This window comes from Ylistrum balloti, unplaced genomic scaffold (assembly GCF_031769215.1).
Source record: "Ylistrum balloti isolate Yb309-2 unplaced genomic scaffold, AGI_CSIRO_Ybal_v1 Utg370510, whole genome shotgun sequence".
Lineage (NCBI taxonomy): Eukaryota > Metazoa > Mollusca > Bivalvia > Pectinida > Pectinidae > Ylistrum > Ylistrum balloti.
In genome coordinates, this window is record NW_026782329.1 from 30,174 (window position 1) to 47,065 (window position 16,892).

The 16,892-nt window shown below is 35.0% G+C and overlaps 1 protein-coding gene across 1 annotated transcript; it reads left to right on the top strand.

Annotated features, from left to right (window-relative positions):
- The first annotated feature begins 6,851 nt into the window (after positions 1-6,851).
- LOC132555661 (noelin-2-like) lies at positions 6,852-16,773 on the top strand. Its single transcript, XM_060220013.1, has 2 exons — positions 6,852-7,735; positions 14,964-16,773. Exons 1-2 carry the CDS (start codon positions 7,024-7,026, stop codon positions 15,749-15,751), a joined length of 1,500 nt encoding a protein of 499 aa, XP_060075996.1. The 5' UTR covers positions 6,852-7,023; the 3' UTR covers positions 15,752-16,773.
- Positions 16,774-16,892: the final 119 nt, after the last annotated feature.

The following is a 16,892-nucleotide window of genomic DNA, read 5'->3' on the forward strand; positions in this document are numbered from 1 at the left end:
GAAACTGAAAGAAAAACGAAAATCATGCAAATGCAGAGGAAATAAAGATGATTGAAGACCGAATAGAAACACAATATGTATGCAAAGGTATCGGTCATCAGATAAGACCTCGATCAAAATGGAAGGAGGAAGGGGGAAATACAAAATATTTTCTGTCACTTGAAAAAGATCGACAGAGACAGAAATCCATTAGTAAACTATATGATGAAGACGGTAGTATATTGACAAACCAAGGTGATATATTGAACAGACAAAAACGATTTTATGAAGAACTATTCACCACAAGAAACCCAATACACACGAAATACATCAATATATATATAACATCAATTAACCTAGAGAATATATCAAGGGATGCAGACAGCGATAAGTGTGGAGGTCTTTTGGGTGAGGGAGAATGTTCTAAAGCAATATGTTCGATGAAATCAAATAAATGCCAAGGATCTCATGAATTGACAATAGAATTTTACAGAACGTTCTTTCCACACTTGAAAAAAATACTTGTTGATTCATTAAATGCAGAAAAATATCTGAATCACAACGAATTGGGGTTTTATCGCTTTTGTATGAAACGATTATCACCGTGATCTTAATAACTGGAGGCCAAACACTCCAAAAAAAAAAAAAAAATCCAAAAAATTCTCAAAACAAGATGTGAACATATTGGACTGTCTTCATAAGTGATACTGAAATTTAACCTAGTCCTTTGACAAAACTTGCATCAATCGGTCAGCTATGAAATTTCATCAAACTATCGGTCATCTGTCTATTCTACAAAGAAATGAAAACAATATTATTAAAATATATGGGCAAATCAAAGACATCAACACGTATCAGAACTACTATTCACAAATCGTCCATTAAATGCACGGGGCTTTTCATAACTTGTAACCTTTGACCTCCGCCGCCATATGGTCTAGTTAGAAACTCTGAATAATTCCTAAAAAGGTTTATTGTCTCGGATATATATGTAAACGATATAAATACGTACCGTCTGTGGTATAAATAACAGTTTCTTTCCATAAATAAATTAGTCAGGCGTCGTCTACTGTTACAAGGCTAGCTCGGCATACTACTTCCCAGACAGTGGAGATACATGCAACTAAACAGCCAACAAAATGCAGGAATTTAATAACATATTGACGAGTCATGTAACATAACAACACTTAACCAATTCGTAGCAGCAAAATATCCGAGAAACAACGAAATTCACTCCACGAATACTTCAAAAAATTGTGTGTGTAGATGTGTTGTACTTATATTTCATATTAATATTAATGACATGAGAAGTGTGGATGATGTGTGTAAGTATGCAAGTTCTCCTTTGTGAGGACTAATTTGTAATGTTATTTATGTCTTGTCTTAGTCAATCAAATGGTTTGCAGTAAATAAACAAAAAGCTAAAGGAAGAGAGTTAGCGAGAGGAAAGTAAGAGGTAAAGGACAAAACAGTAGAGAGAGGGAAACTAGAGGTAAAGGACGAAGAGGTAAAGAGAGGGAAACTAGAGGTAAAGGACGAAGAGAGGGAAACTAGAGGTAAAGGACGAAGAGAGGGAAACTAGAGGTAAAGGACAAAACAGTAGAGAGAGGGAAACTAGAGGTAAAGGACGAAGAGGTAAAGAGAGGGAAACTAGAGGTAAAGGACGAAGAGGTATAGAGAGGGACACTAGAGGTAAATGACGGAGAGGTAAAGAGAGGGACGCTAGAGGTAAAGGACGAAGAGGTAAAGTGAGGGAAACTAGAGTTAAAGGACGAAGAGGTAAAGAGAGGGAAACTAGAGGTAAAGGACGAAGAGATAATGAGAGGGAAACTAGAGGTAAAGGACGAAGTGGCAGCGAGAGGAAAGCCAGAGGTCGATATAAGTAATTAATATAGCGTTGTGTTAGTTAAATTAACATCCCCGCGTGCCTTGTAAAGTTTATGTAGAAGTGAGTCTCTGTCTATCTATTGAAAACACGTGTTTCTGTATCTAGAAAAACTTTATTGTCTTTTTGAATCTCTGTGGAATTTATGATAGTTGTTAAAATGGGTCTACGCATACTTTTTTTATCTTATAAATGCAATAAAACAGAATGTTTCTCAATGAGATCACTATGACGACCGTAAAAAGTGCTCTACACTTAAACTGTTAATAGTGTAGATGTATGTAGAATTCTCATTCTATTTTTGATGATTAGCCAATATTATGAACATTCCAACCACACACGTCCATGATAGCTTTTTGGTTTTACAGATATTAAGAGAAAACAAAATCGACGGGACAGAAGCAAGGCAACGATGAAAGAATTAGCAAAATAACAGGCACCAAGACAATCGAAATTTTTGACAACTCAAACAGAGCTTTAAAAGGAAATAAGAAAGATGAATGATTTCCTTTTTCTCCTATCGAAGTTCATATAGAGCGTACTGCTCAGTCCATGTGTACACAGACATTATGAATATAAATCAGCGTAATTGTGGACAGTGTGACGTTCTAACTGACTAACATACATGATATATTAGTGCGACGTTTTAGATAGCTTAACAAGATGATGTTTTATGTGATTCAATAGTGTCAGATTTTAAGCGATTAAAACACTAGTAGTATAACGTTTAAAGTGATTAAATGGACATAATAATCAAATCCATTTGTTCTGTCAGCACTAACTTGATTTATTGAATCATTGGTTTACATGACATCAATGAAGTAGAAGACGCTTACTCTTCCTGAACATCTGTTCTTATTCTCCTTGTACTTTTTCGGGAGTCTCCTTATAAATCTTTTTTTTTTAATTCTGGGTCTGTTGAAATATCGGTATTGTTTTTTTAATTATTTTTTTTTTTTGCTGATTTCTCTATCCGATATTCTCCAATTCGACCAATGTGATTTGCCTTGCTCGCCCCCAATATTTCAACCATTTATGCCACTAGCATAGACATACTTTGATTTGGAGGCTGAGAACCGTATCTTTGCCTTTTATGTTAACTTGAATAGCTTTCGTACAATCCACTCAATATAAAGAACCCATAATTTCTTTGACGTCGAATTGCTATATCGAGAGTATGTTAGATAAACCGCTAATGCTATTTTTACGCTACCTTGTCATCAATAATGGTGGGGTAATGATGAGGGAAATACGCCCGTACTATTTACACAAGGACGTGTATCATTTGTAATCCTCTATTAGGTAAAACCAAGTAGCTTCCTTTAACCAGATCAGACCCCTATCATAACATCGTTTTCTTCTTCAGATCAATACCATGTCACCACTGAGTTCATTAAGTTGTTTTTCTAGGAAATAGACAAATTGATATCTAATATGTTTACAGGTTTCTCACATACATCACATGATCTGGAAAGGTATAATCGGAACGCCCAATGGATATTTATAAGGTCGTTCAACACTTAAAGATGTCGAGTCAGTATACCAACTATGTATAGGAATGAACCAGCATAAGTTCTAATCGAAATACAGTACTTTTGTAATGAAGCAATAACGCAATGAAGACGTCAAGTGCCGTACAGTCCGAAAACCTCTGCTGGCAACCAATGAAAGAGAAATATAGCTCTTTAGTGTTATTGGCTTAAATAGTCGTACTTTTCTGACAATGTCACGTATGGGTTAACTGTTGGCATATGTCCATAGTTAATTAATAGCTGACATGATACAAACAATTACGGAAGTACAGAGAGAACAGCTGGTATATTTTTCTGTTACGTGCGCACGTACTCGTGGTATTGGTATACTTATTTTCCCCTATTACGCGTGCACGTGATAACTTAGATATGTATATTTTTCTTTTGCGTGCGTTTCTTTTCATACCTTTTTGTGTATATTTACCTATCACGTGCGCACGTTATAGGGGGAAACATATCACTGATTTTAATACGTGTGCACGTGATGGATAAAATAGACCTGCTGTCCCCTCCGTACCTCCATATATCTGTACAACTACTAATCAGTTTCTTTTTTTAAATGGCGCCATTCCCAAAAGTGCAAATCAGCATGAACTGAGATCTTCTTGAAATTGCAAGTTTAAGTTCAATGAATATGGAAAAGATGGCGTTAGATTGTTAGTAGAGGATGAGAATAGGATATTTCTTCCTGTTAATACTGTAACGGATTCGTGTTTGGAATCTATTGTAAAACATCTGACAGGAAATTGGAGGTTAACGTATAAATCTATAGTTAGTAAAGAATCAAAAGAAAATCGATTTCTGTCTATGCCTTCAGAATCTATACCAAAGATTGGTACTTGATATGCTTTGAAAATGTTACAAAAATGTTGTAATAAAATTATCCTAATTTACCTTCTGGTTTTAACATGAAAGGTCAGCAATGATGGGTTATGGGACGACGAAATATCACTGACGAGTTATGAAAGGACGAAATATCACTGACGAGTTATGAATGACTAAACATCACTGGCGAGTTATAGAAGGGCGAAACATCACTGGCGAGTTATAGAAGGGCGAAACATCACTGGTGCGTTATGGAAGGACGAAACATCACTGGCGAGTTATAGAATGACGAAACATAACTGACGAGTTATAGAAGGGCGAAACATCACTGACGAGTTATGAAAGGACGAAATATCTCTGACGAGTTATGAATGACAAAACATCACTGGCAAGTTATAGAATGACGAAACATAACTGACGAGTTATAGAAGGGCGAAACATCACTGGCAAGTTATAGAATGACGAAACATAACTGACGAGTTATAGAAGGGCGAAACATCACTGACGAGTTATAGAAGGGCGAAACATCACTGACGAGTTATAGAAGGGCGAAACATCACTGACGAGTTATGAAAGGACGAAATATCTCTGACGAGTTATGAATGACGAAACATCACTGACGAGTTATAGAATGACGAAACATCACTGACGAGTTATAGAAGGACGAAACATAACTGACGAGTTATAGAAGGGCGAAACATCACTGACGAGTTATAGAAGGACGAAACATCACTGACGAGTTATAGAAGGGCGAAACATCACTGACGAGTTATGAAAGGACGAAATATCTCTGACGAGTTATGAATGACAAAACATCACTGGCAAGTTATAGAATGACGAAACATAACTGACGAGTTATAGAAGGGCGAAACATCACTGACAAGTTATAGAATGAGGAAACATAACTGACGAGTTATAGAAGGGCGAAACATCACTGACGAGTTGTAGAAGGGCGAAACATCACTGACGAGTTATAGAAGGGCGAAACATCACTGACATTAGGACAAAACAGTAAATTCGCGTTTAGACATATAGTGTACTTTATCTAATAAGACGTTTTACTGAAACGTGTTCCTCACTTCTACATGTTCTGGATTTTTTTTTTTATTATTATTTTACCAAAATCAAAATTTTAAGATTTCTCTGATTATACAGGCTTAGTTATTGATAACGTATTGTCTTTACATCACAAGAATTTGTTTGACCACGCCCATTACATATACCTACCAAAATTGGAAATCAAAGATACGACATACTTCTACATCTCCCACTTATCGCGGTATTTTCCTACAACGAAAACTAAATAAACAGCTTTTCGCCCAGCATAATGATAAACGTGATGATTTCAATTTTCCCTTTTCTGGATAGCAATACTCCTATATCCCCGACCTATAGTGTTAACATGTTGCAATTGATTTGAAATCCAAGGAAATCTTCCTTTTATCACGATTATCGTGCAGGAAGTCGTAAATTAACAGATAAACTCGAACTACAAAAATGTACGGGGTTTAAAAAGATGAAGTTTAATGAAAATGATAAGGAAGTTCTCATTTAAGATATGCATTAATCTCATAATTCGAAGAAATGTTATGAATTGTAACAGTAATTATTTTCAAAACATGGAAGTTTGTACATAGAAAAACCCCCTGAACGTTTGGAATTAAAAAAAAATAAAAGCTTTTTTTGATTGCCGTAAATTATGCATTACTTGATCGATTTTCTTTGTAATAGTATTACATAAACCTGCAAGTGGCTCTGAAAATCACTTTCTCATTAAACGAGGTGCTGTTGAGACAGTAATGTTCTATGCTCCTTACATGCCTCGTATTCGCATCAGCATCACAATATCATAATTACGTACCTGATCATGCGGGTTTGTGCATTGTTAGTATCTATCATATCTCAGATTTGTTGGTAAGTTTTATTTTCAACATACAACCGTCTTTTCTATTTCTGTTAAGCTTTTTTCTCCCGAATCTTAACTTTAAAACGTTCACATACTAATGAATTTAGTAATACTACATGTTTTCAAAGCATTATGCAAAAACGAAAGCCTAAACTCATCTATATGCTGACTAAACTGTGAAAGAAAAGGGCCAATCTAATATCAGACTCGGTCCTCTCTCGGTCGATTGTGTCGGTTTCCGACAAACGTCGTGCAAATATGTCAATAATATATGATGTAAAATCGCGTGCAGGCACCGTAATCAATAAATTACATAAAGTTTTGATGAATGTGATTAAATTACAAATCAAGAAAACTTGAGGCCTCAGGGAAATTTACTGAAACAATGAACGATGGAAAGCCAGAATGAGACAGTCCTCAGGGACAATGCTACAATCAAACACACACAGCGATCTCCGTTAGAAATGGAAGGTTACATGAAAAGGCGCCGAGAAATATTTACATTGAAACACAAGCTGATTCCGTTGGCTTCGTTTGGATTTTGAGCTCTGAGATGGAAATTGTTTTGGATCCTTTGAGAACCTCCCTAATTAATCGGCCCTACTGGTTTCCACTCCGAGATAGGTAGTCGGTAAACAGCAAGCGACTACTGAGCTCATGTCTCAAGTAGCAGCGATATGGACGGTCTAATTCCGGCTTTATATCTTAAGAGGGTTATAAACGCTGTAGCAATAATTGCTCTCTGCGTCTTCACGCCTCTCATAACCATTCTCAATGGATTCGTTCGTTGAAGTCGGTCCCGTCTTTTTGAAGATGTAGATTGGATTTATTTGGCATTCTTTTAGTTCAATATTGTGTGAGATCATTTTATAACTACGTCAGTGTGTTTCCCGACGATGGAGAACCATGTTTTAATCACCGTGTTTACAATAGGTTTACTGACACCTCCAAACTATGCGTCGGATGGGGGATTTCCTAGCTTTAAAATGAGCAATGAGGATTGTACTTACGAACTAAACGTGAAAAATAATCTGATAAATGTTTCTTGTGGCCGAAATGTTACTGTTCGCATACACGATAAAAACGGCGTAATTTCCATGACGGGCCGGAAATCGGACAATCTATGGTTTCAAAATGGCGCCCGGCCCGGTGGTGGATTATTTCGACCAAACAAAACTTCAGCAAGTTTTGGAGTAAACAACAGGGCATCTTCTAAACTTAAAGACTCCACAACGATTCTGAAAAGGATGAAGAAGAAACTGGTGTACAGACAGAGAGTGTTAAATAATATTACAACGGATCTGAAAAATGGCGACGTCGAAGTACAGAACGATCTTTCACGATTGAGAGATCTACAGGCGGGCAATGCTCTCGCCCTAGAAAACGTTGCAGCAACGTTGACTAACCAGTATAGGTTTCTAAGCATGGCTATGCTGGCTCAGAACGCCGAAATGAAGGCGTTGATTAATACAATGAACTCACTGATAGTGGCGACTCAAAAATCTGTTCGGGGTAGCCTGGCTGTTAACGATCAACTTCAGGAGGAAATTGTCCTCTTGAACACGGCCCTTCAGCGGGCTAACATCTCCAAACCAGAAAAAAGAAAAGGTAAGTTTTATATGTTCCATAGGGCAGTCATACGAGTTCAGATCTCCTCCAGTTATTAAGTACAAATCATTTTTTTTTACAAACTTAATCGTTCACAAGTAAAACCACTTCCTATTTTACCTATTGTATTTTGTGATTTATACATATTAATGACTGCCTTGTTCAAAAACATAAAAAATGAGAAACGATATTGATGACGTCCATCAACATATGTATTTAAACTGTCACTGCTCTATATACGTAATTGATAAATTCATTGAATACGTAATGAACGACGGTAATCATGTATGTAAGACAAAAACATGGCGAATATTTGTTGACGTGGTGATATATTTAAGTTGAGGTTATTTATAAATCTTTGATGACGATTTTATAAATTTACACGTGATTTTCATATATATTCACAAAAGAAGATTTTTTCACGTGAAAATAAATTAGATTAACTTTCATTATATTGTAGTAACAGAAACTGCGGGAAGTATTTTGTGTCAATATTACCTTGAGTTGGGACAACAGTTAAGATGTCAGAGTGTATATATTTGATTCATAGTAAAATTCATCTGGTCTTTAGATATTTTTTATATCTTCGTTTTCGAAAACAAAATATCCTGATTAATTTCGTATCAACAATTTTGTCCGTATCGTATAAATGCATCACAAAATAAGTTATCGACATTTCCACATTTTAGATAATAAAATGACGTCACACATTCAAATTGCATTGTGACGTACCAATAGCAACGATTTTTATAAAAGAAAAATGATTTATGTTGTGACATGAACATGTCCGTCTTCTGCCATATTTGCTTGAAAAATCGATCGAGTGATAAAAAAAAAACTTAAATTCATTTCCATTTTGATATGTGATTTATGAAACTTGTCATGATTTTTATACCATAGCTCTCCAGACTCGTTTCATAAATTCACAAAAACAAATGAAACTCATATCAGATTCTATTTGTAGATAAATTATACCAGTATTTCATGCTATAAAGTAGAGTAATATGAAAACAAAAACCTGGTACAAATTGATACAGGTGTCACTAGTGTGAGGTAATGATGGAATACTGACACAAACTAGTTCAGTGTGCGACCATTCTAGGTTATGTGTAATACTGACACAAACTAGTTCAGTGTAATATTAGTTGGTCATGTGTCACATTTATTGAGTATGTGATACATGACCTGAGTATGAAATAAAGTTGACTATGTAACAAACTGGTCAATTAAGTGACAAACTAGTTGATTATGTGACAAACTTGTTGAGTATGTGACAAACTAGTTGAGTATGTGACAAACTACTTTAGTATGTGACAAACTGGTTGATTATGTGACAAACTAGTTAAATATGTAACAAACTGGTTGAGTATGTGACAAACTGGCTGAAAATGTGACAAACTGGTTCAGTATATAACAAACTACTTGAGTATATGACAAACTACTTTAGTACGTGACAAACTAGTTGAGTATGTGACAAACTAGTTAAGTATGTGACAAACTACTTTAGTACGTGACAAACTGGTTGAGTATGTGACAAACTAGTTAAGTATGTGACAAAATGGTTGAGTATGTGACAAACCGGTTGAGTATGTGACAAACTGGTATGTGACAAACTACTTTAGTACGTGACAAACTGGTTGAGTATGTGACAAACTGGTTGAGTATATGACAAACTAGTTAAGTATGTGACAAACTGGTTGAGTATGTGACAAACCGGTTGAGTATGTGACAAACTACTTTAGTACGTGACAAACTGGTTGAGTATGTGGCAAACTGGTTGAGTATGTGACAAACTGGTTGATTATGTGACAAACTGGTTGAGTATGTGACAAACTAGTTTTGTATGTGACAAACTGGTTGAGTATGTGACAAACTGGTTCAGTATACGACAAACTGATTTATTGAAGAAGAACATAGTTTAACAGCGAATAAATTGCACTGCGTTACTGGTTATATTTAAATCCACTCCTCAAACTATTAAAAACTAATGAGTGTTACGTAACTGATGCTAAATTGTGAACGAGTTCTTTAAATAGGCTATCATCGCGGCTGCAAAATTCAATAAATCATCGTCAAACTGCATTACTGTCAAAATAAGCTGCAAATTGAATACAATTGCCGCTTGAAAAAAACGCAAGGAAATCATCCATCACTTACGGTTTCCCCTGTGGAAGGGAGGAACTGATGGGCGAGGAAAGCAGTATGATATCGCCTTGTTAATCTTAACTCTGGGAATTCCTGGGGAATATTTTGACATATAAGTGATGTTTATTTTCTGAATGGCGCTTACAGAATCGATTTTCGTTCTAGACGTCGACACTGCTAAGAATGTAACATGAACATTTGTTAATTCTTCAGATGAATTGTATTGTAAAAGAATCGGACACTAATTAGATTAGGGAGAAAATTAGCAAGTATCATTGGCAAGGCCATAGGTCATAGATTATTCAGAATACTTCGACAAAAATCAGGATGTTAAGGAAACGCACCTTGAACCCAAAACACATGCTGGTTATAACCGTCTTAATCATACTCCCTTATTTAAAACACTGGTGATCATGTCTTTTATATTAACAAACACATATAAATGTAAATCTACCACTTAGTGTAACAAAGTACCTGTCACACATCTTTATTTTAAGTGACTTCAGTGCTCACTTTTAATACGTTTCCAACATCAAACTAGGATCTGCTCGTACAAGTTAAGAGGGAGATTCAGAATACAAGATACAAGATTGATGTGATGTTGTTTTTAGACACTACACTACAACATTAATTTCTAATAACACTTACGTTTTCTGACTTTTATTGAAACAGTAAAGTACGTTTAAGCCTCTACCGCCGTTCCCTGTAACTCTATCATTTCTGGAAAGTGTTTTTAAAAAAAACAATTTTTGTTTTTACAAATAATGACGTCATAGAAATACCTACAACACCACTCGAGCCCTCGTATTATTGATGAGATAAACATATGAATATATTGTTCTGGCACTGCATGTTCAAAAGTATACATCGTATATACAAACTAGACGACGGAAGATTATTTATTGGCTAAGTTCCATTTTGTTCGAGGAAGCAATTCAAACATGCTAAGTATTACCACTGCCTGAAGTGTTGTACATGTCAACTCTTGATTAATACGAGAAATATGTGAACATCCAACACTGCCTTCGTCTACCGGTTAAAACATGTTTGATAAATAGAGAAACGAACTATATCAAATTTCATCAATTATTTTGAAAGCTGATAATATACACACTCTAGAATGACTGAAGCTTATTTACCGTTTTTATTGCGCAGTTTGTGAACATCATTTGCCAACAGCTTAACCGATCGTGTTCTACACACGGTTACATAATTCAACAGCAAAACCAACAGAGGATATTGGATGTTTGCCAACATCATTGTTTCGTGCGGAATTAGCCTTATCATTCCGCTGAAGTACCTAGCACACCTACTTTGTTGAGAATTGATGAAATGAAGTTAAGAGATGTAAAAAACATTCTTTTACAGCGAAAGTGAAGCTGTACTGGCACCTAAACATAGGTTGTCTTGGTTCTGTGTTATATAGGCGTGACAGGATCATACAAAGGGCAGACAAGTGAGAATAATTCATTTACAAATTCAATAATATGATGAAATACATTGCCTTATTCCCCTCGAAAAAAAAACAACTAAATCATAATTACCATTTTTAAAAGATATAAAATTTGATTCAAACAGTAAGATACGTTATATTTTATTTATTTGGTATTTCGATGAACTAATTTTTTAAACGGTTCTGTGTTTTGGCATATTTAAGTTCTCACTTGAATTGTGACATAAAACACTATTTTTATAGAGGTGCCATCAGTATCATGGCATATTACCCAGGTATATGTGCATTATTTAAAATTGTAGCTGGGTTTGGGTTAACACGACAATGCAAATATGTATACTAACCAACAGTGATTGTAATCCCGATATCTCTAAGTGACCATTGTCACGTCATTATTGCCGACTCAGAAACGACGAAACGTTGAGACAACTTGGACAACAACATCCATTGTGAATAAAAAATAAAGAAGCATTGACCTGCCTTTTTCTGGCAAAGAATATTGTGATATTTTTACTCAAGTGAAATAAGTTTTGATATTTGTTCTCATTTTTAACCAATGAGATCGTGGCATTCGCAGACAAAATAACAATTCTCCCAGAATGCATTGCAAACTTCAGGAAATTACTTTTTTGGTAGAGATAGCCAAGCTCTCGTTTTACTGTAATGTGATAATTCTGTACAATATGAATTTGAAAAAATAGTGTTTGGTATGTTGAATTAATGTTAATTGTTTTACATTAAGTATTCATCTTGGTAATATATGAATTTGATAATTAAAGAGTTTGGTATGTCGCTTATTTTATGTTAAATGCATTGCTGTAAATATTTACCCTGGTAGATATGAATTTGATAAATAGAGGCTATGTTATGTATACTGGTTTTATGTTAAATGGTTTGATGGTATGTGTGTTAGACGTGAAGGTGTGATGATAAAAGAACACACTTATCAGATTTAGATAGAGCGGGAAAAATCAAACTGCTATCAATGAAAGGTATGAGAAATGTTACAAAAATATCGGGGTGAACATTTTAATATTTTTCTTTTCAGGTAAGTTTCCATCACTGAGATATGAGATATAACTTTAAGTCATCAAGAAAAAAAGAGATAATTGTCTATATATTTCGCATATGCATGTGATAGGATGGTACCATAGTTTGCTATCTACAACTAAAATAACTAAAATTACATATTCGCATTAATTTATTTATAGAAATCTCGACACAACACCTCGTTCAAACTGACATTGATAACATAGCCAATTCTAAAAACGAAATTTTATCTCCACACACGAGAAACTGACTTGAACTTCCTTTTGTCATACACGACATATCATGTACACTGGCGTGAAGACCGGTAAATAATCTTTCCAGGACGACATTGTATTATATTAATCCAATTCTGAAAACATATGTTTACATATTTCCATTTTACTGTCATTATTTATCAACAAGTATGATCAACTCCCTCATTCGTTGTTATGATTTACGTGAATCCTGGACGCTCCTTTGCTTTATTCCTACCTGAAGGGTTTAATATCGTATCTCATTTTCAAAAATCATATTTGTAGCATTTCATGATTATCGCCTTCAGATCGCAATTCACGGCTGCAGTGTTGTTTGATCCCGTGATATGAAACAGGTACTAATCTAATTTGGACATGTTTTTGTGTGAGATTTTGCACAATTTCTCTGTGTCCAAAAATACTCGGTATCTTTGCATGTCAAGTATATTTTTTAACAAAATAAGCACTACAGAGTTATCTCAACACAATAAACACTACACAGTTATCACAACACAATAAACACTACACAGTTATCTCAACACAATAAACACTACACAGTTATCACAACACAATAAACACTACACAGTTATGTCAACACAATAAACACTACACAGTTATCACAACATAATAAACACTACACAGTTATGTCAACACAATAAACACTACACAGTTATCCCAACACAATAAACACTACACAGTTATCTCAACACAATAAACACTACACAGTTATCTCAACACAATAAACACTATACAGTTATGTCAACACAATAAACACTACACAGATATCTTATCACAATAAACACTACACAGTTATCTCAACACAATAAACACTACACAGTTATCTCAACACAATAAACACTACACAGTTATCTCAACACAATAAACACTACACAGTTATCACAACACAATAAACACTACACAGTTATCTCAACACAATAAACACTACACAGTTATCTTATCACAATAAACACTACACAGTTATCTCAACACAATAAACACTACACAGTTATCTCAACACAATAAACACTACACAGTTATCTCAACACAATAAACACTACACAGTTATCTCAACACAATTAACACTACACAGTTATCTCAACACAATAAACACTACACAGTTATCTCAACACAATAAACACTACACAGTTATCTCAACACAACAAACACTACACAGTTATCTCAACACAATAAACACTACACAGTTATCTCAACACAACAAACACTACACAGATATCTTATCACAATAAACACTACACAGTTATCTCAACACAATAAACACTATACAGTTATGTCAACACAATAAACACTCAACACAATAAATACTACACAGTTATCTCAACACAATAAATACAGTTATCTCAACACAATAAATACTACACAGTTATCTCAACACAATAAACACTACAGAATTATCACAACACAATAAACACTACACAGTTATCACAACACAATAAACACTACACAGTTATCTCAACACAATAAACACTACACAGTTATCGCAACACAATAAACACTACACAGTTATCACAACACAATAAACACTACACAGTTATCTTAACACAATGAACACTACACAGTTATCTCAACACAATAAACACTACACAGATATCTTATCACAATAAACACTACACAGTTATCTCAACACAATAAACACTACACAGTTATCTCAACACAACAAACACTACACAGTTATCTCAACACAACAAACACTATACAGATATCTTATCACAATAAACACTACAGAGTTATCTCAACACAATAAATACTACACAGTTATCTCAACACAATAAACACTATACAGTTATGTCAACACAATAAACACTACACAGTTATCTCAACACAATAAACACTACACAGTTATCTCAACACAATAAACACTACACAGTTGCTCCAACAAATCACATTTTTTGTTTGAACTTTAGTCACATTAATCATGACGGACGCAAATAAAACAAATAAAACGGATAAAATTTTGGTCGAAAGTACATTGTTGTACTTCATACAAAAAATGTACAAAAACAATTTCTTCTTGTTGCATTTAGTGTCAAAATATTTATGATATTTTTTATTAGAAAACATCTTAATAGCTCTTAAATGGTGTAGTACTGAATCGACGATTTGTGAAGTGTCTCATATACCATGACTGTTGCCTTATACTGCTGGTAATAGACCAAAAGAGGTGTGAATAGTATTATTGGAAGTTGTGCAAACGACTGACACAGTGTCACTTTGTCTGATGAGAATATCGACTACGTACATAACCCATGATTCATTCTCAGGTTTTGCTATGTTATACAGTTTTCGCTAACTTATCTTATTTCTAATTCATTTTATCGCTGTTTTGCAGATTTCTGTCCGAGGCACTTGGCGGCTATTCTACCTGGGGGTGAGGAGCTGCCGGTCGGTATCGCACAGGGAACATTTATGAAGGATCCTATTCCAGGGGGACAGATATGGGTGACCTACGGCTATAGTGATCTCAATGAAATAGCCGAGTTCGATTCTCATCAGTCTTTCACCTTCGACACTGCCACAAAGAAGCATACACTTCCGTTCTTTTGCGAAGGCACTGGTCACGTGGTATACAAAAACTGTCTGTACTGTCATAAAGTGATGACAAATAAGGTTGTCAAGTTTAATCTTATTGAGGGACGCTGGGTTGGCGAGCTGCCCCTCCCAGGCGGGGTCGGATCCCACAATACGTTCCCCTACGAGTCGGGTATTTTTACGGATGTGGATTTCGCTGTGGATGAACTCGGCTTATGGGTTATCTACGCGACACAGACATCTAGAGGACACATCGTCATAAGTAAACTTGATGACCTCAATTTCATCGTCGCCCAGACCTGGACGACGGACATATCCAAGGTGGACGTCGGCAACGCATTCATGATCTGTGGTGTTCTTTATTGTGTTGATTCCTACAAAAAAGTTCCAACGTACATCAAATATATCTATGACACGAACAATGGCGGCAAAAGGATTTTGACGGAGAGTGTTCTTCCATTCAAAAATTCTATCAGCACCAACTACGCTCAAAACTACATGCTTGATTATAACCCGCTGGACGAGAAATTATACGCTTGGAACCATGGCCGGATCGAGATCTACAATCTGTCCCTTGAGTCTGATTAAAAAGACACCGAATGGTACGGACTTGCAGCGGACAGAAGTCAAAGCTACCTGGATGTCTGGAGGGCTACAGAAGATGAGCAGTTTCTTAAGTCCTTTGAAACGGAATATTTAATGAAGACAGTGAGATCACTACATTTAACGTTGATATTAATGTACCTCTGAAATCTTGGTAATAAGGTCATATGTGATGATCCTGGACGTTTTAATTCCATGCATTATCGCAAATACCGACGGTAAGAGTCTGTTGGGAGTTTCTAAAAATAGTTATATATCAATATTCTATATATTTTCCATTAAAAACAGAAAAATAACTTATAAAATAAATTAGACGGAATCAACAGTTATGCGTGAATTCATAATCGATTCATGAACTTCTGGTGGTATCATTTATCATGATGTAGTGAGTTATCATCTACAATTTTCTCTTTTAGTTTCACAATTAACAATCGGCAGGATTATTGTCGTATCTTACCACAACCTATTTTTCTCTATATTGATTCGTTACCGAAGTACCGCTGTGTCCTGCTTGTCCTATACATTGCAGTAGTATGCCCTAATATATCCCATGATAATATAAGTTTAGTGAAGAATATTCCACAGATACAATGCATTATGTAATCTAAATTTAATCCGGAAACAGTTTTCCGGTCGATTGCGTAATTATTCATTTTTATTAACATAATACTGTATCAGTATTGAAGGAGTTGACTGTATATAAGACTCTAACATGTAATGAATATTTATTTGCTTTGTACAAAGTAAGTTTTTTATTCTACCTTAATGTATGATATCACACGTCTTTAGTGAATGTATAACAGAGGGAAATATGTCACTTTCAAAGCCAGGTATATACATTATACCGACAGCAATGAAAAGTGAATATGTAAATATGTACATTATATGCGAATGTTTCATTACTTATCCATTTCAATAGATTTCAAACATTGATGAGATTTTCCATGGACGTTGTCTTTTCATTTTTGTGAGTTCTTTTGTGTGGAATAAAAAAAACTCTTAGAAAAGCTTGAATCTGTTTTTTATTGTTCAAAATTACAATTAATCTTAAAGAATCTTAATTGATAGGAGATGTTTGCTAAAATGTAAATGATGTTTTTTCTCGATATATCGTCAAATGTAAATG